The 25,099-nt window shown below is 36.2% G+C and overlaps 1 protein-coding gene across 2 annotated transcripts; it reads left to right on the top strand.

Annotated features, from left to right (window-relative positions):
- Nucleotides 1-4,340: 4,340 nt before the first annotated feature.
- On the top strand, nucleotides 4,341-24,757 carry LOC126378483 (uncharacterized). 2 transcript variants are annotated; one of them, XM_050026884.1, is made up of 6 exons: nucleotides 4,341-4,501; nucleotides 14,283-14,456; nucleotides 18,476-18,604; nucleotides 19,715-19,793; nucleotides 20,141-20,214; nucleotides 21,611-24,757. In XM_050026884.1, exons 2-6 carry the CDS (start codon nucleotides 14,289-14,291, stop codon nucleotides 22,124-22,126), a joined length of 966 nt encoding a protein of 321 aa, XP_049882841.1. In that variant the 5' UTR covers nucleotides 4,341-4,501; nucleotides 14,283-14,288; the 3' UTR covers nucleotides 22,127-24,757. The 2 variants fall into 2 exon arrangements, with proteins under 2 accessions (XP_049882841.1, XP_049882842.1); XM_050026885.1 differs by lacking the exon at nucleotides 4,341-4,501 and adding an exon at nucleotides 4,855-4,967.
- The last annotated feature ends 342 nt before the right edge of the window (nucleotides 24,758-25,099 follow it).

Raw genomic sequence — 25,099 nt, 5'->3', positions numbered from 1 at the left:
ACGCCCTGAGCCGAGGTTCGCGCCCAACTGGGCACCCTCAGACCTGTTGTCTTAAATTAGGTACCGGGTGAAAGCCATCAGCGCTCCCCATTTGTCCGGCCAAGTAGTTAATGCCATCTGCGGCAAATCTACAATAAGTCACGTCAAAAAAAAGCTAGGTCATCCCATAAGGTTCTCAAGCGTAATTTTATTACAGTATAGATTATTACTGACATGCGCTTGATTTCGAGGCCTGATAGTTTTATGTGCTCACTGTAGCACAGAATAGTTAGGAAAAATCAATCTGAGCCAACAATACAATTTAATATAACATTCCGCCATCTAGCGTGCAATAGAATTATTATTTTAATCCTGGCATCTAGCGTGGAGTAGCGACATTAACAATCTATTTTTAAAACATAACCTCTTTGTTTATGGTTTTTGGCACACAGCACTTGACAAATAGGGTTGGGACGAATTAATATTTTGGCTCCTATTATTAATAATTAGAAAATATTATCATTTTTGTATCAATGATACATACATATGAGTATCATTTTTGTATCAGAATTAAAGTATCGTTTTATTATGTTTTAGAAAGAATATTTTGTAACGTCGAAGCCATTAAATGATTAAGAAGTTTATAAAAATATTAATAAAAGTTTTAAATCGAATAGATATTTTCAAGAACTGAATAGATATAAAGGGCTATGAACCTTTCTGGCATATCTCAGTGGCGCCACCTAGCGGATTTTTTAAAACTGCGGCGCACGATGAAAGCTGTGCAAATCGATAGGGGACACTTGTCTGAACAAAAAAGCTTTAATGGACCTATGCTCTAAAGTGTCACGTTTTCAAGATATCTAGCTTGAAAGTTACGAAAAGTGTCGTATGGATTAATCGATTTTACTCTTTATCTATATACAATCGTAATATAGTGACAAAGTGATTGATTATACATGAAACATTATTTAATATACAACATATTTATCTTATTGAAAAAATGAAATTAATAAATACTTGCAACAACATTAATGGTTTTTGTCTTTGCTACATTATATAGGAAGTACATAGGTACTTAACTGTGCACACCTTATCTAAGGTTACTAATTGCAAACTGAGTTTATCAGTTTGTGTTATGTATGATATAGGCGTCATTTACTCCTTAACTTGATTTTACTTGACACAACGACAGGATCTAATGAAATATAAAATAAAGTTTACATTTTTATATACGCAATGCGTTTAGTGCGGCATCATTAGTACTCGTTAAAAAGCAGAATTATCGAAGTTTAAGAAATCTGTGTAAGAGAAACAAAATGGTGTACTTATTAACTGCCATTTTGCTTTCTCGTTCAATTCCAGGAACTACGAAAATGGAGGTCCTTTGTTTAAAGTTGCACGAATTTCTATTATTTCGGCGGAATCAACAAGGATAGCGAATAGCCATACAATAAGTGTGAGTGAGACAACATCATACAATAAATACAATAGGACGATTGGCAGCCGGGTGAACTTTCAGTCAGTTTGCCACTTTCATCTTCAACGTGCGCACGCGCTTTTCTCTGTTCTGAGACTCTATCCTCTTCATTCTGTTGTATTTGTTACCACTGTTGAGTTTGTTAATATTCCTCTTGAGTTTGTTAGTATTTTTGTTGACTTTGTTAGTGTTATTGTTGAATTTGTTGTTGTTGTCTTGGCAAGATGTCCAGTCATGTTGGTGCCAGGCAATGTTTTTTGTTGTGGTGTAAGCACTGTTCGTGGCCCGCGCCGAAGATCTCGGCGTCCTATACAGTCTTACTTGACAACTGATTTTATATTGCTAGGCACCCCAACATCCTGAATTATGCTCGCCACTTATTTGACGATCGAGAGCTAAGTAATCTTATTTGAACATTGCAAAAATTAAAAATCTCAGGATGCAGTGTATCTGGTATCTATATTATAGTCCCTGGTCAGTATAATACATAAAATGACAATGTATAATTCGGCTCGTTTCTCAATCGTGCTTTTCATAATCGAAATGTCATATGAAAAAAATTCGTGTATGGAAATAATATATCCTACTTTATCGAAGCTCTCATTATGTAGCGTCTTAGACGAAGTGTAATCAACGCAAAACATTTTTAACAGAAAGTCGTCAACTTATCTCTATTATAATTAGCCAGAGATAGCTCTTACGCCAAGCGTATCACTTGTGTACCAGACTTACGCTTTCAATAGATTTTATAGCCAACTATTACCACTTAATTATGTATAATAAATGATATTTGCATTTTTTTGTAACAGTAGAGAGTAATCAGTTCATGTTAATGCAAGCACAACGGTAAGGCTGTTTTTTCATCTGACATGTGCTACGTTGCTAGGTTTAATATCCACCAATCAGATAAGATTCTGATCGGCACAATGAACCCGATTGTAGGGTATGCAACGTAGCATCTAGCATGTTACTGGTGGAAACGCAGTCTAAATGTGATGTACTTACTTCATTATTGATGGAACAGTATTCTTATCGTTTCCAGCTAACTACGCAATACCGAATATGCCATATTTAAAAGAGGAAGTGAGGATTACTTGCGCCCTAATAAATGCCTTCGGAAAACGGGTGACAGATCACCCACTCATAAATGAAATAATCAACGATATATACCTTAAGCACGACGCCCCAAACTATCTGTGTGAGTTTGTAATACAAAACAATTTAAATCAACGCAGAGCCGCTTTCCAAGCTATAAACTCATGTGAAGGCTTTCAACAGTTTCCCATCTTATCATATGAGGATCTGTTGATAATGTCTCTGGGGCCGTATCAAGTGACGCAGGCAAGAAGCTACTATGGCGAACACCTAAAAGAAAACGGAACGTTTTTCATTGAAGTGTATGAAGATTTTGAAGTTGACTATAATTTAAATCAATACAACATAGTAGTTTGTGATCCTTGGCTGACAAGAGCTAAAATACTCTCGAGGCACCAGAGCAATTTTTATTTTGTATATATCTTGCTAAATAATAGTTTGAAAAACAGAAATAAACTTGTCGGTCACTATTGCAGCTGTATAGTTGGAAAACGGACACTCGGGTGCTGTGCTCATGTCATGTGCATAGTTTGGTATATGGGATGGGCTCGGCACCAAGAAATTCAACCCCCTGCTGCCTTTTTAGATCAAGTTATTATTTCTGATGAATAAGAAGATTGATTATTCAAGAAGACTGATATTCATTATCCTAATAGGTACGAATTTGTATAAAAAAAGCCTATTCGTTATAAGTATATACACTGTATGTATTCAATAACAATTAGTATTGATTACATTTTTAAGCAAAATATAAATAACTATATGACTACTTTTACGATGTTTTATTTCATACTTATAAAAACACAACTAAGAAAATCGATGAATAATTGAACAATGTGTTCATGTAATATGATTGTTATGAATTAAACAGCTTAAGGTCCCGTTGCATTGAAGGCACACACCCCATTGGTGTGTCTATACGAACTAGGTATGTTCCATACACTGCTGTAAAGTAAAGTAGTCCTAAAAGCGAATTTTCACACCCCACCTGCTTTCACTGTGATTAGACATTTAAGCTGCCTTTCATTGAATAAACATAAAAACTCAAAAAGTGTGAAATTGTTAGACAATCATAGCAAATAACTTTGAGCGTGATTACCACGAGAATAAGTCATGAGCTGTACATCTCACGACTCGTTTCTGGATTTCTTTTAAGTTACACATAAAAGTAAGTTATAGATATTTATTTTATCTATTTTCTATTTATTTATTTTTCAATAAAATAAATATGTGGTATATTAAACACTAATATTCCATGCATAATCACTTAGTCACTATATTCCAATTGCATATAAAAGTAAAATCGATTTGTTCATACAACACTTTTCGGAACTTTCAAGCTAAATATCTTGAAAACGTGACGCTTTAGAGCATAGGTTCATTAAAGCTTTTTTGTGCAGAAAAGTTCCCCCTATCGATATGCACAGGTTTCATCGTGCGCCGCAGTTTTGAAAAATCCGCTAGGTGGCGCCACCAGGCTATGCCAGCCTCCATAGTGAAATGTTCAATGCCCTTTCACTACCTAATCTCCAAAGCAGTACAGCGTGAAGGGAAGTTTTTTACAATAACATTAAATACAATTATAATCATTACATTGGTAATATTGTAATAAGTAGGTAGTACCTACCTGCTAATATTTGTCGCAAATATTAATAAAGAAAAAACACTGATCTTACTGCAAAAGATTTAATAATTTAATAATAATAAATAGCCTCTAACAATCAGCTACTTTACTTATATTATTTAAATATTATCTAATAGCGCAGTGACATCCTTAGCCGTGAACTTCAGTTTGACAGTTGTAATGTAACCAGTGGTCATCTAATTTTTTGCCTCCTTGCATTTTGATACCAAAATATAAGTTATTCGTAAGTGGTATTACGTGAACATGATGAAAATAAGATCCCACGCATATTTTGAAAGGTGGAATGCGGCTCGCTAGCAACGGTAAGCACTTAATATCAACTCAAAATTCCATTCCGATGTCCTTATTTTTAACTGATTAAAAAAAACTGTAGTCAATTGGCTGTTAACCTTTTAACTAAAGCTAGAGAGGCGTAATTTGACGCTCGCCGTGTATAATTTTATTACGATTTAGTCCGTTGACGCTTATGTTGTGTCGGCATTGAATGCTGAAAAACAGCTAAATAATCGGTCTTTTATCATACATAATTGTTTTGTTATCTGTTACTGTACGAATTTACATTCAAACTCTTTGATTCGGTGTAAACTTTACGATAAAATAACTGCAGTGTGTGGTTTATTATCTATTTGTGAAGTTTTAATCTGGTTTTTTATAGTGTACAGTTGATAGTTGAAAAAATAACTAGTTCAGTTTTTTTTTAAATTCAGTGGCTGAAAGTTGAAGATGCTGTTTTGGTGGGAAGTACTATTTTTTTAAAACAAGCTGAAGGTATGTTTAACTCTAGTCTCTACATAATCTCTACAAAATACTTATTAAACTATATCCTTAGGCATTATCAGTAACTTTAAAATCAATTCCTATTTTTCCTAGTGCAAATTTAGAGATATTTAAATATATTATATTTGAATGAAACTATTTGAATTTGAAATTTATATTTATATATATTTAAAAGAGTGATGATAAAATCTTATTTCTAATAATACTGGAACAATTGCCTAGTTTAAATAAAGTAGTTTTTAAAAGTTATTACATAGAAACTATAATATTTTACAGCTCTATGTTAAAGTAAACTCGAGTAATATAGTGTAGAGACTACAGATGTTTGTATAAAAAAAGTGTATGACAATTCTTTTTTTTTTAAATTATTTACTGTGTTTAAAAACTTTAAAACATTACTTACTTAAATCAGGACAATGTATGTCACCTAGTCTGTAATTGGCCCGGTTTTCCCCTAGGGATTGGAAGGTTAGACAGGCAGTTGGTTCTGTAAAAAACCTCAAATCTTCAGGTTAGGTAAGCGGACTGTGTGAAAATGGGATAATTCTAGGGAGATGAACTGATGAACTACTATTTTTTTTTAAATATATTTTTTTTTCTTTTTAGATAGGTATATAATCTGTACAGTTTAATATCATACCTAAGCCCCAACTGCTAAATAAAATAATAATATGCTTTAAAATAATAGTCTCTACCATATATACACAGCCAATTTAGTTAAGTATTTAATTAACTAAACTATCAATGATTAATTTTCATTTTCATAGACACACAAAATCACGCCTGTAACATTTAATAGAGTGGGCAGAGACATCACTAATTAGAAGACAACATAGTCATCTTACATTCTAATAAAATAAATAAATAAAATAAATTAGAAGTAGCCTTTATTCACCGACATTATTACATAGTTTTACTTTATTACTCAACTAGCTTTTGCCCGCGACTTCGTCCGCGTGGAAGGATTTTTCCCACTAATTCCCGTTCCCGTGGGAATTTCGGGAATTCGTTTCTTAGTGCACCTCTACGGTACCTAAGCTACGTCCCTTCCAAATTTCAAGTGCCTATGTTTAGCCGTTTAGGCTGTGCGTTGATATGTCAGTCAGTCAGTATCTCCTTTTATATATTTACGTAGATTATTTATATTATAATGATTACGTACTTACATCAGTAAGTAATAACCGGGACTAACAGCTTAATGTGCCTTCTGCAGCACGGATCATCTAACTTTCGAACAATCAGGTGATCAATCTGCAAAGTCCTAAATAAACTAGAGATCGCAAAGTGATTTTTGTGACATGTTTTGGGGAATCGACCCTGGGACCTAAGCATCTTGAGCCCAACGCTTAACCACTGGACCTGACTTCAGGTCCAGGTTGTTAAATCCAGCAGAGAATCAATATTAATCTAGAAGCATCTAGAATTGTATATATTTCTTGAAAATATTATGTTCTACTTAAATATACTGGTACCTAGTTGAAAACCAGTCAATTTAAAGTTAACATTAGAAACACATATGCCTAACTGGTTTTCCAAATTAATAAAACCAAAATGGCGCAATGGGACTGGCGCTTAGGTATTGAATTTGGTAATAAAAATATCCTTGGTTTGCAGTAGCCCAGTTGGAAGAACGCTCGACTGTAGCTATGAGGTCGCAGGTTCGAAACCCAGAACGGGCAGGTGGGCCTTAACCAATGACATATTCAAATTCAAAATATCTTTATTCAGTAGGTAACATAGTTACACTTTGAATCGTCAATTTTTACATAACGAACGTCTCATCCGCCTAAAACTATTGCAGCTTCTCACAACCTGTATAGCCGGGGAAAAGCTGCAAGAAAAACCTCGGCACAGGGCCCTAGACGTTCTTTAAAAAAAAAACATAAAATATTGGTACACAATTGAGTAATTTAGCTGCCTAATATCAGTCATAGAATAAGGAATAATATACTACGTATAGGAGGAGCTCGGTGGCGCAGCGGTAAACGCGCTCGGTCAGCGATTGTTGAAGTTAAGCAACTTTCGCAAAGGCCGGTCATAGGATTGGTGACCACAAAAAAAAAGTTTTTATCTCGAGCTCCTCCGTGCTTCGGAAGGCACGTTAAGCCGTTGGTCCCGGCTGCATTAGCAGTCGTTAATAACCACCAATCCGCACTGGGCCCGCGTGATGGTTTAAGGTCCGATCTCCCTATTCATCCATAGGGAAGGCCCGTGCCCCAGCAGTGGGGACGTTAATGGGCTGGTGATGATGATGACTACGTATAGAACGGCAACTCTCCGCTCCACACCAGCGGCTGAGCTAGGTTTATCTCACCTTCACTTCACTTCACTTCTCTCTGCTAAAGTTCTTGGAAGACTGTTGGTGCTTCCACGCACTCTCGTCATCAGAGAGCTGACTCGCTTGCGAACGATAGCATGGAAGCCATCAGTAAGCGCATCAGCAAACATCCCAGACGCACTCCAGTAACGTGGAAGCCTCAACAGTGCTGTAAACACATTATTATATTAGACCCGTAGAGCGTATGTGGGGTGGATATGTCCCCACCGGGATTCGAACCCGGGACCTCCGGATCGCGAGCTCAAAGCTCACTCCAGTGAGCTTCACGGAGATTTGTTTCGCCTAAACATGCGCATTTGGCGAGTGTCTGTTCTTTTTTTCGTCACAAAATGTCAAAGTTCTCAGTCAATAATAATCTGAAACTGGTTAGTCCGCCCTCGGTATTAACATATTCGATATAATAAGTTTAAAATAAACGACGTTTAGTATGGTCAGTTATTATTTTTAACCGACTTTATAAAGAAGGAGGCATTTCGATTTCGGCGGATAAGGAAATCTTCTTTTCTTATCGTGTGGGTTGAGAGGTTGGATGACCAACCTCATCAACCCTGGTGTCTGGGTTATTATTGAGCCGGGACCAACGGCTTAACGTGCCTTCCGAAGCACGGATCATCTTCTGGACAATCAGGTGTCCTAACCAAACTAGGGATTACAAAGAGATTTCTGCGGCACACGGATCAATGAGATTTTGATATATAGAGTCGTGAAATGTAAATAAATAAATAAATAAATAGAGTAAATCTTAAGAAATGAATGGTCATTGAAGCAGTTAGGACATTTACCACATTTTTTTTACGTGGCTTATTGTAGATTTACCGCAAATGGAATAACTCCTTGGTTGGAACTCTTTAGTCTCGTAGAACCCTTGCCCAGGTATTCGGAGAACCATCGGTACGCCAATGCAGGACGGAACGGGCAGCAGTAACTGTCACGCTTTTTGGCGGGAAACGGGAACGGGACAGTTGCTTTCTTCATTGAATAATCTAAATAATTAATACGAAGTGGTGTTTTGTGGTTAATGATCGCATTCAGTTAGTCGGAAGACATTCGCAAGTGTTATTATATCGGAGTATTCAATGAACAAAGTGTATCTGCCTATTTTCGCTTCGTGCCAGGAAGCCGCTTCATAACTCAAAAGTTTATGCGGTCTTTTGAGTTAATTCGTTTGGGGTTCGGAGTAGGAGTCTACTCCGAGGGTGGGGGCTTAGGTTTCATCATCATCATCTTTCACCATTTCATCAATCATCAAGAAAAAACATACGTAAGACATGGCTGTATGGGCTTAGTTTCCTTTGCCTTACCCTTCGGGGAAAACCAAAACAAAAAAAAAGCAGTAACTGTCAGTACTATTCAGAGGCGGAGGACAGGAGTCCTAGTGTGGCTTTGAAATAGACTACCCTGGGCGCCATCCCACTCGCGTCAGTTTTTTTTACGTGACTTATTGTAGATTTGCCGCAGACGGCATTAAGTACTTGGCCGGACAAATGGGGAGCGCTGAGGGCTATTATTATGCCTAGAACTATCTTATTACCTATAAACAAGTATCTAATACGTACAGTCATGAGCAATATAATGTACCCACTTTAGGACTCTATCGCACTAACATATTTGACATTTAGTTAGACTTACAGTTCAATTTGTCAAGAAAGTTAATGTGACATGGTACCAAAGTGTATACATGTTAATGCTCGTGACCGTACAGGCATTTTATTAAAGTCTAACTAGAAATGAGTCCTTGAGAACACGAGTAAACCGGTCAGTTCGGTTAAGTGTTAGTTGAATTTATGTAAAAATACTAGTCTTGAACCTAAGCGTCGTGTTATAGTGAAAATCAGATGAGCGCATTTTTTATTAAATCACATTTACACACACTTTCACATTTTTTGTAGTCGTTACATGAGCTATGTCAGGGGCCTTTGGCGGCTCAATAATAACCCTGACACCAGGGTTGATGGGGTTGGTAATCCACCTCACAACCCACACGATAAGAATAGGAGACCTTCTAATTTCATGGATAACAGACATACGCATCTTCTATCATGTACGAGGGGGTGAGGTAAACCTAGCTCAGCCGCTGGTGGGGAGCGGAGAGTTGCCGTTCTATACGTAGTATTATTACTTATTCTATGGTACAGTTTAAGCTTCGGTCGCAATATTTTTTTAGGTTTATATTATTTAGGTATTTAGTCATATCTTGTCAACTTGCACATTTATATCGACTAGTAATAATTATGTGTGTGTGTGTGTGTGTGTGTGTGTGTGCGTTGGTCCCGGTTACTATTTACTGATGTAAGTGAGTAATCGTTACATGAGCCATGTCAGGGGCCTTTGGTGGCTCAATCATAACCCTGACACCAGGATTGATGAGGCTGGTATTCCACCTCACAACCCACACGATAAGAAGAATGATGTGCTGTTCTCAGGAATGTTCCCAGAGAGAGAATGTTCCCATTGCAAAAACTCTTTAATAGTAAAGGACTGGAGAATGCAATCCCGACTCAAGATCGCAAATTCGAGATCCCGCGGGATTGGAAATGTCTTGTTCATAAAAAAAGTGTAAAATTAGGATGTCTGAAAACGATGAAAACAGCTTTGTTTGTGATAATGATTTTACAAAAACCTTTATCCTTCAATATTAATAAACTAAATAATTAAATTTCCTTTGAAAATCAGCATAATTAAAACAAAAAGTATAACTCAAATAGATTCGCCGAATCCCGTCAATCACGAATGGGATCTCGTCATATTGTGCTTCGGGATGGATCCCGAAATATTAGACGGCATCTCACGAGATCGGGATTGCATTCTCTAGTAAGGACCCTGGCTGCATTTCTTTTTCAAATTGATCTTTGATTCATTTATGATCGAAAACAAATTTGACAATCATTGGTTTAGGCCTGTGCTGGATTCGAACCTGCGACCTGGCAGTGAGAGTCTAGCGTTCTTCCAACTGGGCTACCACGGCTCTAAACAACCAAACCAAACTAGGGATTACAAAAGTATATCCCAGGAATAGGAAATGACTGAAAACCAGCGCTGGATGGCGCCATGGCATGCCTCCATCACAGCACATGCTAAGCCATTTCCTTTTGCCCGTATTCGAAATATTCATAACTAGCTTTTGCCCGCGACTTCGTCCGCGTGGTGTGTTATAAAAGAGAGATCTTTGTGTGTGTGGGAGTGCATGTCAAATTTCAAGCATTTAACTTATGCAGTTTAGACTTTTTCATACATATTTTTTCCCGCTAACTCCCATTTTTCAAAATATAGCCATAACTAAACTTTTTATGTATTTACTAAGGTATTCATGCATGCTAGATTGAAAACATCTATCTTACGCGGTTTCGATTTTTTCATAAAAATGTTTTTTCCCGCCAACTCCCGTTCCCGTGAGAATTTTGCAATATCCTGTTGCAACTAAGCTTTAAGTTAACTAAGGTACCTGCATGCCAAATTTCAAGCGTCTATCTTAAGCGTTTTAGATTTTTCATACAAAAGGATTTTTCCGCTAATTCCCGTTCCCGTGGGAATACCGGAAATTCGTTTCTTAGTGCACCTCTACGGTACCTAAGCTACATCCCTTCCAAATTTCAAGTGTCTACGTTCAGCCGTTTAGGCTGTGCGCTGGTATGTCAGTCAGTCAGTTTCTCCTTTTATATATTTAGATTACCTAGTTCTTATAGCAAATATAAATTGTTACTGGCAATACATTTATAAGGTATATCATTTTATTCAATCAATCAATCAATAATACTTTATTGCACAACAACATATACAAAGGATATAACCATACCAAATAAAACATAAGCACAATAGGCGGCCTTGTTGCTAAACAGCAATTTCTGCTGGGCAACCTTAGGGTGAAAGAAGATTATTCATTGGATTTTTATTGTTATTATTATTTAAAGGTGATTTTGTGATTTGCGGCATTCAAACCCGGGACATTCGGATCGTGTGCCCAACGCACAACCACTCGACCACAGGGGCGGTGTTTTAATTATTATAACTACCTATCATGTTTACGCAGTAATTACGTAACATAAACCGTTCGTTTGGTTTCAGGTTTCATTAGGTTTTTTTTATACTAATTATGTCTATAAAGGGTTAAATTAGCAACTGTTCGTTTATTTATCAACTCAATTATATTATTTGGATCGCTATTATGTCTTATGTAATAGATTTTTGCCTTGTTATGTCGTGTTACGATCCCAAAATCTAAGTGGAATGTATTCGCAAATTGCTCAAAGTGTTCCGAACGTAATTAAGGTAGATATTTGAGTTGTTAATTTATCTTAGCGGAGTCGTGGTAGGCCAATTGGTACAACGCTTGCCTCTCTCTTTAACGTCGCAGGTTGGAATCCAGCACATTCCTAAACGAATGATTGTCGAATCGTTTTCAAATTCATGTTTGGATCACGTGCTCAGCGGTGAAGGAAAACGTCGTGAGGAAACCCACATACTCGAGAAATGCGTTTCGGAGGTATGTGACCTAACCTGTGTTGGGCTGGTTTTCCCTTCGCGGGTTGGAAGCTCAGACAGTTAGTCGCTTCTGTAAAAAGCCGGACATGTCATGTCCAGGTTGGGTATACGGCTCCTGTGAAAAACGGATAATACCAGGGAGATGATGATGATGATTAGTTTTTTACGTCATACAGCGCATTGAGTTACACTCTAATGCTGTAGTGCCTTTATAAATAAATACATAAAATGAACTAAGTACCCTCCCTATCGCCGAGCTTTCTGTTAGACCAACGTGATGGGTGGTGAGCCGTATCGCCGTCTATAATGGTCGAACCGACTGTGTTAGTGAAAACTGCGCTTAAAATAAATTTATCCACCTAGCATTATCCCGTTTTCACAGGGTCCGCTTACCTAATCTGAAGATTTGACAGGTCCGGTTTTATGACGTAAAAAACAATATATAATAAACTAATATACAAAATGAACAATTAATATAAAATGAAGAAAAATAGGACTATAAATGAAAACGAAATATTACAAAAATAATAAAAATTAAAATAAAATTCAAAATATTTATTTTTCAAAATTGGCTTACAAAGTTAGCGCTTTTTGAACGTCAAAAACTAAATTACATATAATGTTACTAGGTGTAAAAACTACTAGGTACCACATCGGAATCTGTAACGCTGAGGGAAAGACGTTCGAAAGACGAAATAAATACGTACATACATAAACTCACGCCTATTTCCCACCGGGGTAAGCAAAAACTATGGAATTCCATTTGCTTCGATCCTGACACACTTCTCTTGCTTCCTCCACATTCATCAATCGTTTCATACACGCACGCCGGTTCATAGTAGATCGTACTGAACCTTTTCTAAGGACATATCCAATAATAGGGAGATTGATTTGTTTGATTGGTCGTACACGAGATTAGCAGAAACCACATTATCCTATTTATGTAAAAGTCTTTGATAGTTGTAATAAAAGAAAATTGTATCTAATATTATATCTAATTTGATTTAATTCGTAATATTAGTTTACAATAATTTAAGGATTTGACATTGTTTCATATGAATGACATGACATTTTTCAAGCATTATCGACTTGGGATTTTACCTGTCATGATAATGTGTTTGTGATCTTAGTAAATAAATAAATGAAAAAACTATTAAAATTTATAAAAAAAATTATTGAAAAATACGAAAAAATTCGAAAAAATCTTGCGATGTTTGTACCTCTGGCTACCGCGATTGGAATATAGTCGTAAGCTTATGTAATGTTATGATATTTGATATTGCTATAACAACGGATGATTGACAATTGTTAATTTTAATAAGCCGGGCGAATAAAGTGGGCGTCTCGCCCATTTGCAATCCGTTTCACGTGTGCTGTCAGCTTAAATCTGTCGGGTTATCTGCCAATATAATATTTTGGAATGGCTTTTTAAATTTCTGCCTAAAATTGACTAATGATATACCTAAGATTAATAATTACCTAAACGATAAAAAATGTTAGGTATTAAATGTGTTCCTCTAGTTATTAAATAACTTGTAATGTACCCTCATTGATTTAAAAGAAGTGTTGCTGTTGCAGTTTCTTGTCATTTCTTCTCCTCAGCCATCACACCTTGCGAAATGACGTAAATTCAAAAATCTCATATTGACCTTCAACAAGTTTATCCATGATAATTACGTTGAATAAATGATTCTGATTCTGTCCAAAAGTAAGATGATCCGTGCTTCGGAAGGCACGTTAAACCGTTGGTCCTGTTTACTATTTACTGATGTACGAGTAAGTACGTAGTCGTTACATGACTCTTGTCAGGGGCCTATGGCGGGTCATTCATTCATTTCATAATTTATTCATAAACAATATCATTGTATGCGAATGTTAGGTAAGTAAACAATTATAACAACCCTGACACCAGGGTTGATGGGGTTGGTAATCCACCCCACAACCCACACGACAGAAGAAGAGAAGTTGATATCAAGTGGAAATTCCCGTCAAATCTTTGTGTCAAATCTTCAGTGAAAAACGGGATAATGCTAGGGAGATGAAACTGTGATCTTAGTAGATAATTGAAAAATACTTTTTAAAACTTAAAAAAAAATCTTGGTTAGATTTTCGTTAACTAGTGTTAGGTACATTGTTATGAAAACCAATCGATTATTTTATTTTTTATGTAAGTATTAAACTAGTCCATTATTGTAAATTTACATATATTTTTTTGAAAATATTATCATTTTGAACGTTTTTTTTATTTAATGTCCAGTACGACATGAGAATGAACCCCCGTACTATAACTGTAAAGGGGGCAGATAAAACTAATTAAGTGCCATCGACCACCGGGGTGGTAAACGGCGCCTAGGTCTCTACCTAGGTTTGGCTCCCCTTTGGGCTTGCCACCGGCACCCCTTTGGTTGGCTCTCCAACCACCACCCCGGTGGCAAGCCCAAAGGGGGCAGATGGGAATGATAGTTCACCAGTTCATTTTTGAATTCCAGACTGAAATGTCAACGAGAAGCGCGTCAACAGCGATCCGCGCGCGCCGCGGCCACAAGGAGCGCTCCAAGAACTTCACAGAACTGGAGAAACGGACCGTGCTGGAACTGATAGCGCGCCACCGCGACGTGCTGCGCCAGGGTCGCTCCAACACCGCCACCAACCGCAGCAAGCAGGTACACCACACTTCTTCTATCGAGAGGTAGATTATCAACCTCATCAACCCTGGCGTCAGGGTTATTATTGAGCTGCCAAAGGCTTTAGGCATGACTCATGTCACTACATACATCAGAATGTAGTAGCCGGGACCAACGGCTTAACGTGCCTTCCTAAGCACGGAACCACCACTACCTTTGATAATCCACCTCATAACACACAGGGGCCGGGCCGTGTCAGGGGCGGTTCAACAATAACCCTAAATACAAACAAGAGATCGCAAAATGATTTTGTATTCGAACCCGAGACCTCTGGTTCGCGAGCCCAACGTTCAACAACTGGACCATGGAGGCCATTTTTCCTCCTCTTTTCATCACTCAATATTTTAGGATTCACAAAATAACCCAAATGGGGATCACAAATTAATGTCCTAACTAAACTAGGGATCACTATGCAATTTTGTAACTAAACTAGGGATCACTATGCAATTTTGTAACTAAACTAGGGATCACTATGCAATTTCGTAACTATACTAGGGATCACTGTGCAATGTCATAACTAAACTAGGGATCACTTTTGTAGTTATAACGGTTTACAACATAACATCGCACGATGTTTGTATCTTAGGTTTATCCGTATCCGTCAATAAATACCTATGTACTGTCGTCAGCCCTCATCTATACAGATAATCATGTTTGAAAAAGTAACTAGTCGATAAAAAGATTATTGTTAATACGAAGGTCGTTTTTAAACGTTTAATAATAAGTAATCGGTTATTATATCAGTGAATTTTAACTGTTATCAGGTATTTTATGAACCTCATCGATTTTAGTGTATTTAAACGATTTAAGCAGATAGTTAAGATTATAAAGTCATTGTTTTTGAGCTACTTTCCAGGTGTTAGTACTTAGTTCATCTTGTGATGGATGTATGATTATGTGCAAAAGTTCAATCAATTTTAAACAATTTTTTTATTTATTCAATCAATTACTTACAGAGTAAAATGACATCCTGGTTACATGTCGTTTCTGTAACAGACCGAAAACACCTACATAAACATAAATTTTATAATTATGACAACTAATGGTTCATAATTTCACCACTGTTTACAAATAATTCGCTGGGTGCAGTCAGTGATGACTGCACTTTTTCTCTTTGTACCTCTGACTACCCCAATTGGGATATAGTCGTATGTTACGTGTACTATAATATGATCAAGCTGAGAATCAAACTGAAATTCAACACTTGTTTATGTTACAAACTGATGATTTAGCGTTGACTATAACTCGTGTTAGGGATTGCCTTAGGCCATAAGCGATAGCGAATTTGAATTCCACAGCCCAATGTTATACGGTATCTTGCTGTGTGGTCATGCTGCAGGGCTTCAGATGTGTACGGACGGTAAGACCGCACGAGCTGTTCCCAAATTCATCATCATCACCAGCCCAATAACGTCCCCACTGCTGGGGCACGGGCCTTCCCTATGGATGGATAGGGAGATCGGGCCTTAAACCACCACGCGGGCCTAGTACCGATTGGTGGTTATTAACGACTGCTAATGCAGCCGGGACCAACGGCTTAACGTGCCTTCCGAAGCACGGAGGAGCTCGAGATGAAAACTTTTTTTTTTGTGGTCACCCATCCTATGACCGGCCTTTGCGAAACTGGCTTAACTTCAACAATCGCAGGCCGAGCGCGTTTACCGCTGCGCCACCGAGCTCCTCAATTTCACATTCTCATTCTCAAATTAAAACGACTATTTACTATAATTTGTTTCTCTTGAGTAGTGGCTGTCCCTAAGCGCTGTACTATGTATATATATTTATTGCATTTCTGATGTTTTTACAGAGGTAAATGCGTAACTTATTTGCGCATGTAAAAGTAAATGCGCAATGTTAACAAATGTCAAATAGCAAAAAAAAACATAGAAATTAAAGAAATTAGTATTTTAACTTTTTTCACAGCGCCATTTTTGTTTTTGAGGGACGTAGCGTGTGTCAGTCACTCCTTACAAAATAAACTATAAAACCGTCCACGGCTTTCGTTTAGACCACAAACGAAGTTACGATACATTTTTGACACATTTAACAGTATTCATTACACTTCAATGGACGCCCAAAGTCAACTGTACAATTATGTAAGTTTAAAATAATTTCTATCTCTTCAACACGATCTATCTGTCGGTTTTTACGACATACCCTGGAAGGTAATATAAGGTATATACTGGGTGTTAGTGACATCGTAACGAATACTGAGGGGGTTGATTCAGACCATGATTCTGAGTTAAAATCAAGTGGAATTTTCCGTCGCAAAATTCATGTTTTTTTTTTAGATTTTTTAAAATATTTTCAATTCTATACTTTTGCGATGGAAAATTCCACTTGATATTAACTCAGAATAATCAGATGAATCATCCCTCTCAGTATTCGTTACGATGACACTTACACCCCGTACAAGTACATACGGTAGCCATATAAGTAGGTATGGGTGTTAGTGACACCGTAACGAATACTGAGGGGGATGGTTCAGACCATGATTCTGAGTTGATATCAAGTGGAATTTCGTGTCAAAAAATTCATGAAAATTTTTCTTTTCTTTTTAATTATTTTCCAATCCATACTTTTGCGACGGAAATTTCTACTTGATATCAACTCAGAATCATGGCCTGAACCACCCCTCAAAGTTTTCGTTACGATGTCACTAACACCCTGTATAATAGGTTTGTATGTAGGTTTAGTATACTCTATATGTGTATATATTTATAAAGGCTTAGGCATATATTTCTGTTCCCATAGTCTGTTTTTTTATATATTTATTATTATTATTTTTAAACGGTTTTATACGTAGATATAATTATTGCATATATTGCAGCTCTTTTTATTCTCTCGCAGATATTCTTATACTACCTCTGGGTTGGCTGGAAGAGATCTCTTTTAGAGATAAGTCCACCCTTGTAAACGTCCATTTCATGTTTGTGATGTAACTAGTTAAGTGCAATAAAATATATAAATTAATAAGCTGGCCGCGTCTTTATGTTCGCTCCAGTATAGAACTATAATTAATCTAGAAATAGCAAAATGTGTCTGAAGTTATTACGAATATTGTTTCAAATTTGCTATTAGTATAATAATATTTTACGTCTTTTTTTGTTAAAAAAAGAACGTCTAGGGCCCTGTGCCGAGATTTTTCTTGCAGCTTCTTTTCTCCAGCTATACAGGTTGTGAGAAGCTGCACTAGTTTTAGGCGGATGACACGTTCGTTATGTAAAAAATGACGATTCAAAGTGTAACTAAGTTACTTACTAAATAAAGATATTTTTTAATTTGAATTTTTGACCGGTAGTTGAAGGTTGCCTGGAAGAAATTGCTTCCTAAGCAATAAGGCCGGCTTTTTTACGTTTGTTGAATTGGTATTTCTGTGGTTATAACATCACGTTTGTATCACCGAAGGGGTAAGCAGAGCAATATAGTATACAGGGTGTTAGTGACATCGTAACGAAAACTTTGAATGATGATTCAGACCATGATTCTGAGTTGATATCAAGTGGAATTTTCCGTCGCAAAAGTGTGAAACTGAAAATAATTTAAAAAACCACAAAAATATTTTCATGAATTTACCGACTGAAAATTCCACTTGATATCAACTCAGAATCATGGTCTGAATCATCCCTATCGGTATTCGTTACAATGTCACTAACACCCCGTTCAAGTAGTACATACAGGTATCCATACGAGTACAAGTAGATAGGGTGTTAGTGGTACCGTAACGAAAAATATAGAATTGTAAATAATTTAAAAATACTAAAAAAAAAATCATTAATTTTGGGACGGAAAATTCCATTTTATTATCAGAATCATGGTCTGAATCATCGCCCTCAGTATTAGTGACTATGACTGATTTACATCAGTAAGTAGTAACCGGAACCAACGGCTTAACGTGCCTTCCGAAGCACGGATCATCTCACTTTCGTCGGGTCATCTTTCATATTTGTTCTCTTTTTATTCTATGATTAACTTGGATTTATTTTTGCCTACCCCAGTTGGTGTGGTCGACGATATGCGAGGAGGTGAACAAACGGTGCGGCGGCGAGCGGCCGCGCACTCCGGCGCAGGTCAAGATGTGGTACGAGAACTACAAGAAGAAGTGCAAGATGCGTGCGCACGAACAGGTGGGCACACTGTTAGACGAAGATCTCTTTATTTTAGTTTCCAAATTCAAATATCATAATTCTTTATTTTATTTTTAATAAAAAAAATCATAATTTATTCAGAAATAATAATAATAATAAAAAACAGAATGTAAATCCACCACAGGCTTCGTCAGTACCAAAACAAAAGTAGTGTCTTTAAAATAATATATTATTTTTAAGCTGTGGCACGCCAGTTAACATAGTGGCCCTAGGGCGGTGCGACGTGTGCCGCCGCACACAGGGGGCGTTCTTTTTTTTTTGACGTGACTTATTGTAGATTTGCCGCAGATGGCATTAACCACTTGGCCGGACAAATGGGGAGCGCTGAAGGCTCTCACCCGGTACAACGTTTAAGACAACAGGCCTGAGGGTGCCCAGTTGCGGGGGAGGCGTTCGCTGGAACCAACCAACTTAAAAGACTGGTTCACCCTGGCCGCAAGCTAACTTTATCGGGATAGATGGCTTATACCGGGTGGCCGTAAACAACATTTTTTATTTTAAGGGGCTGAGGGGTGCCTGGGGCCGCCACTGGCTTGCCTCTCACTTTGAGGTCGCAGGTTCGAATCCAGCAAAGACCTACCAATGATTGTCGAATATATTTTCGAATTCGTGTTTGGATCATAAATGATTATCACGTGCTCAGCGCTGAAGGAAAAACATCCCACATTCCCGAGAAATGCATTTTCGGGGGTATGTGACCTAACCTGTATTGGGCTGGTTTTCCCTTCGCGGGTTGGAAGGTCAGACAGGCAGTCGCTTCTGTAAAAAACCGGACCTGACAAATCTTCAGGTTAGATAAGCGGACCCTGTGAAAAACGGGATAATGCTAGGGGGATTATGAATATAATTTTTTTAAACTGGTGATACCATTAAAGGTTTATACGTTAGGCAATATAGGATGTTAGTGAAATCGTATTGAGCGGGATGGTTCAGACCATGATTCTGATTTGATATCAAGTGGAATTTCTGTTCTTAAATTATTTTATTAATGAATTAATTGAATTATTTTTAAATTATTTTCTGTTCTGAATCATCCCTCAAAGTTTTTGTTATGATGTCACTAACACCCTGTATGCTATGTTGTTTTAGCATCAGCAACCGCCTTCAGACACGCCGGGGCTGCTCGACGGGATGCTCTGGCAGAGTTTGCACCCTCTGGACGTCAAAGGTGAGAACTAGTTTCCAACTAGTCAAATCTGTACACATAACCATAACATACACATAAACTCACGCCTATTTCCCACCAGGGTAAGCAGAGATTACCTGCCTGTCTGTCTGTGGTGCCCGGAAGTAATAAATGTTTCTTTCTTTCTTCCTTTCTTTCTTTCTTTCTCTCTTTCTTTAGATTATGGAATACACAACATTAAATTACATTACATTATTGTCTTTATAAAAAATCATAAGTTAAGTTAAATAAAAAAGTAAACGTCTTTTGTCACCTTTAGATCTGTCTTTATTTAGTAATCAGAATTTCACAATTTATCTTTGACCTGGGAAACTATCCAATTATTTCAGATGAGGATGGTGAGGCAGCCACCAGTGCAGAAGGCGCACATAGTGGCAAAGACGACGACTGTGGTCCGGTCAATGTAAGTTCATACTAAAAATATATTTTTAAGACAATGATGCTAATTCCTGTACACACCTTTTAATTATTATTTTTTTTATACCTGTCACTTTCTTATCTGCCGAAAAGGAAAGGGACGGGTAATCGACTGGCATAAAATTTACGGAACACACGTCAATTTTAAACACAAAAATAAAAAATATATATTCTTCAAAATTGCCTTACATAGACGCTTTTTGAGCGTCAAAAATTAAATTACATATTACGTAACTGGCTTTAAAACTAATATCGCTGAGGGAAAGACGTGGCCAGAAAATCTCCCAGCACAATTCTAAAAGAACATACATAATTAATCTAAAACAGCTAGTCAAATAAGTTAGTTTTTACTAAACGTCACAACACGAAATTCTTACGGAATTTGTATGAAAAAGCACATTGTGACGTCATATAAAAACGTGATAAAATATCGGACTTATTACGTGTTTCTTGTTTAAAATCCATAAATAAGTTAAATGAAAAAAAGGAAAAGTTTTTGTCAGTTTTAGATCTGTCTCAAATTCAAAATTCAAAAATATTTATTTTTCAAAATTGGCTTATAAAGTTAAACGCTTTTTGAACGTCAAAAAATTATATTACATATTATGTAACTAGCTGTAAAACTACTACCATATCGGAATCTGTAACGCTGAGGGAAAGACGTGGCCAGAAAACCTCCCAGCACAGGGTCCTAGTCCTACTGTTTCATGTTTTCCTTTCTTGTCTTTATTTAGTAACGAGTATTTCATAATTTATCTTTGACCTAGGATACTTCGTCAACAGGGTCCACATAATATCAGCGTCGTGGTTCACGCCGCGACTTGTGCTGATTGAGGCCCTTTTATCTTAGGACGCCCACCACCACCTTATGATCATGTCGACAAACATCCGTCTTGCTTTTTAACTGTTTTAGTGGAAATTTGATATGATGTTGTTGTCTTTTTTTTTGTGTGGCGCCCTTATATAATAAACTATTTCTGTTCTATTCTATTCTACGCAATTAGCTTCTGCAAAGATGAAACTGTTTTTCATCATCACTAATTTAAGGGCCAGAGCGTCGAAAAAAATCGAATCGAATCGGTCGAATGAAAATTCAGCATTCTCTTTGCACGCATGCGTGGAGAAACTGTTTTTGAATGAATGAATGAATGAATGAATGAAAATAGCCTTTATTCACTGACTTCAAAAGTTACAAAGTAGTTAGTATTAGATTTTCTTACGATTAATTGTTAGTAAGTACAATAGCTATCTAAAGTTTTATATTAATATTTATTTACTTAAATCCGCATCCTTAACAGTCAGGTCGTCTCATGACATAGGCCTCCTCTAGGTCCCTCCATATGTCTCCATCTTTTGCTAAACTAAACTGTTTCTGTTTCCAGATGTCAAACGGCCGACTGTCCAGCACGAACGACAGCGACGACGCGATGCCGAACGTACTCGAGCCCCACGTACAAATAATCCCCCAATCGTCCCCCACTCCCCCCCTCAAACCCATCCCCACAATGAACCCCATCATCCCCGTCCCCATGCTCTCCAATCCCCTACAAGCGATCGAACAAGCGCGACTGCAGCAGAACTTCTTCCAGAAACTAAACGAACTTTCGAACGTACCCCTAAATTTAAGCCACTTAGATGAGGATAAGCGACAAAATGGCCACGACAAAAGTCAGCAAAACGACGAGCAAATTAAACACGATTGCTCATCAGCAACAGAAGAAGAAAGACTATACTTCTCAGCGAAGCGACAACACGCTATATGGGAACATGAAGCCAAAATGAAAATACTAAACATGGAATTAAGGCAGAAAGAAGAGATTTTCTCACTCCAAAAACAGCTTTTTCTAATCGAGTTGAGGTTAAAAATGGATTTTTTAGAGAAAGCCAGCGCGAAATAGGCTGTAAGGTCGAGAGGGCTTAGTGAATTCAAAAGTAGAAGGGACTTTTAGGCGGGAAACGAGATGTCATTTTCAAGACGCCATTTTGAATGTAATGTTAGTTCGGCTGTTCAAATTAAAAATCAATGTTTTTGGAAACTTAGATTAAAACAAAAAGGTATCATTTGACTAAATAAGTTTTTTGTTTCTTTCGCCAAGTAATAATCACACGTTTTTCATTTTATACAAATATGCAGTAATAAAAAAATGTTCTAATCTAAGTTTTCTTAAATAAATCAAAACGGCAAATTTTGAGAATGACGCGGACAGATATAAAATGTTTCGATAATACGAAATAAGTTGACTGAAAAGTTGCTATGCTCAAATCGACATGGAGGTTTTAACACGGACTTTTTTTGTCTCTCTGACACATTTGTCTTATCCCACGTGTGTGAAAGAGACAGAAGACATGCTTATTGTACATTCAGTTTTTTTACAGGGAATAACGTTATTTCCCTATCGACTAATGAGTAATTTTTATCTAGTTTTAAAGTGCCATTTTATATTTAGTTACCCTAAAACGCAAGGAATGATAAATAATATTTTATGGAAGGAAAAGGGAATGCCTTTGCCTGAGTTAGAAAAATGCAATGATAGTCTGTGGATCGTTAATATCATTAGGTATTTTTTGGTACACCGACCGACGCAAACAATTATTTTTTAAATATTTTGAACGGGTGTACCAAAGGGGGATACGTAACATGTGATTCAAGAGTTATTATTTTTGTAACCGTTATTTTTTCGTAGCTTATTTTGTATTTTTTTTTAGTTTAGCGACATATAACGTGCTTAAGTTTTTTTTATTTTACCGCCATAATCAAGGCGGAAAGTTATTTTTTATAGTATTATATTTTAACAGATTTTCAAAATGGCAGCTCTAAAGATTATTTTTTTTTTATGAAAAAAGAATACTGCCATACGTAAGAATTTGTGAATTTTTTTTAGTTATGTAGGTACTTAGGTAAGATGCCTCTTCGGCGTTAAAGTTACATGTTGAAAAACTTTTTTTTTTCATGGGGCCGAGTCGGTTTTTTTCGACCGGTCGCGTCTAGTTGGCAAAACGCTATTGAAAAACTAGTCTATATAATTAGTTTTGTCGTTATATGAAGCAGTTACTTATTAAAAAAGTATGTCTACAAAATTTAAAACCGCATGAAAAATTGCTTAGTGAGTATAATTTTGGCGCCATTTTTTGGCATGTGATGTTACAGTATTGTTTATTATAGAAATAAGAAACGTGCGTTTGAGTTATATCCATTGATATAATTATTTTAACGCAATAGATAAGTATATTTTGATGCGGTTGCCATTCAAAAATAGTATAAAAACCTGCCATTAAAAAATAAATAAGTAACTGCTTCATCAAACTTCGAACTATTAAGTCAGTGACGTGCCAATAACGAAAACATTGTTAATAAATAAAAAAAATAGTTAAAAATAGTTACTACATGTATAAGTACATAGTTACGATACTATAAAAATAAAGAAAATACGTAAAAAACGTAGACAAATATTATTATTATGAGAAAAAATTCAATACAGTATGATATTATTATTATTAAATAATAAATATTTTAGCCATAAAAGTAGAGGAAAAGGAGAATTAATAATATAACAGTACAAAAGTTTAATAAAATATTACCTCAAGTTTAAACAGAGTATTGTGTAAATAAATAGTAGTATATATAGTTATAAAAAAGTTTTTAGAAGACATTTTACACGGAGTGACTTACACCTAGACGTTAAAATATTAAAAAGTAAAATTAAAATGGCTGCCAAAAAAGATATTTAAAAATATGTTTATTTGTCGTGAAGTCTCTATGAAAAATGCACATAAGGTCAAAAAAAATCGTTGATCATTCGAATAGCAATAATAAAGGGTTAGAGTGCCATCTAGTACTTTAGACTATAATAATAACTGCCAAAATTCAATAAAAACTATTATATAATGAATAATAATTATTATAAGCTCTGAATATTATGTCCTTGCAATATTTGAAAATGTAAAGAAACACTGGTGTATATTACTAGGCATTTCAATCAAGTTCGCATACATACATAAATAACAAAAACACCTACCAAAAATTTTGCCTAAGAACATATAGCCAGGCCAAAAACGACCACAATAACTTAAAAACTAAAATTTTCAATTTTGGCGCCACTTTGATGAATTCAAACCGTCAAATGTATATTTAATTAATGTGTTACTTTTTAAATATGGCTGCTATTATGTACACGGGTGTTTCTTACTTTTTTATGGACTTTCGCAAAATGTCAATAAGAAGTCATTCTTAAGAGTAGGTGTAAGTTCTTCAAACAAAATTTTTGGTGGCAATATTCGCACAATGTTATTAAAATAAAATAGCAATTTAATAATGTGATGTTTTGTACCTAAGATCTCAGTTCAGGTTTAAAATAATAAGTTTTACCTATAAAAACCTCCTTTCAGTGTTAATTTAAAAATAAAATAAATATATTTGAATTTATGAGTATATACTTAGTAAAAAGAATATTTTTATTTGGAACAATGTTTATGTTAATCTGATGTAATTGGATATTATTGATATTAAATAAAGAATTTATTTTCTGTTCCGATGTATTTCAATTCACTTCACACCTATAGTCTCTATTGGGGTGGGTCGAAGAATATATATTATATAAAATATATCATAAAACGTTAACTGAAAACTGAAGAAAAAAAGTGTACGGTGACTAGACCATAGCCCCCGACACTACCTTCGTGGTCTAGCGGTTAAAGTTGTGCGGGGTTAAAAAACCACATCGAAGCATATCATCTAAAAAAGCAATAATGCTATTTGACGTTTGCGCATATAAGTAAAAGTGGGGAATACAAACAAATTATGTCAAATAGCATTATTGTTTTTCCAGATGAATCGCTTTGATGTGGCCTTTTTAACCTTCCAGGTCTCTCGA

The sequence above is a fragment of the Pectinophora gossypiella genome, chromosome 26 (genome assembly GCF_024362695.1).
Source record: "Pectinophora gossypiella chromosome 26, ilPecGoss1.1, whole genome shotgun sequence".
NCBI classification, from domain to species: domain Eukaryota; kingdom Metazoa; phylum Arthropoda; class Insecta; order Lepidoptera; family Gelechiidae; genus Pectinophora; species Pectinophora gossypiella.
Note: the sequence above shows the minus strand (reverse complement) of the source record. Positions and strands in the feature narration are given on the sequence as shown.

Coding starts and splice junctions, on each gene's coding strand:
- LOC126378483 (XM_050026884.1), top strand. CDS start 14,289: ATGTCAACGAGAAGCGCGTCAACAGCGATCCGCGCGCGCCGCGGCCAC. Junction 18,605..19,714: donor AGATGCGTGCGCACGAACAG/GTGGGCACACTG, acceptor ATGTTGTTTTAG/CATCAGCAACCGCCTTCAGA. Junction 20,215..21,610: donor ACGACTGTGGTCCGGTCAAT/GTAAGTTCATAC, acceptor TTCTGTTTCCAG/ATGTCAAACGGCCGACTGTC.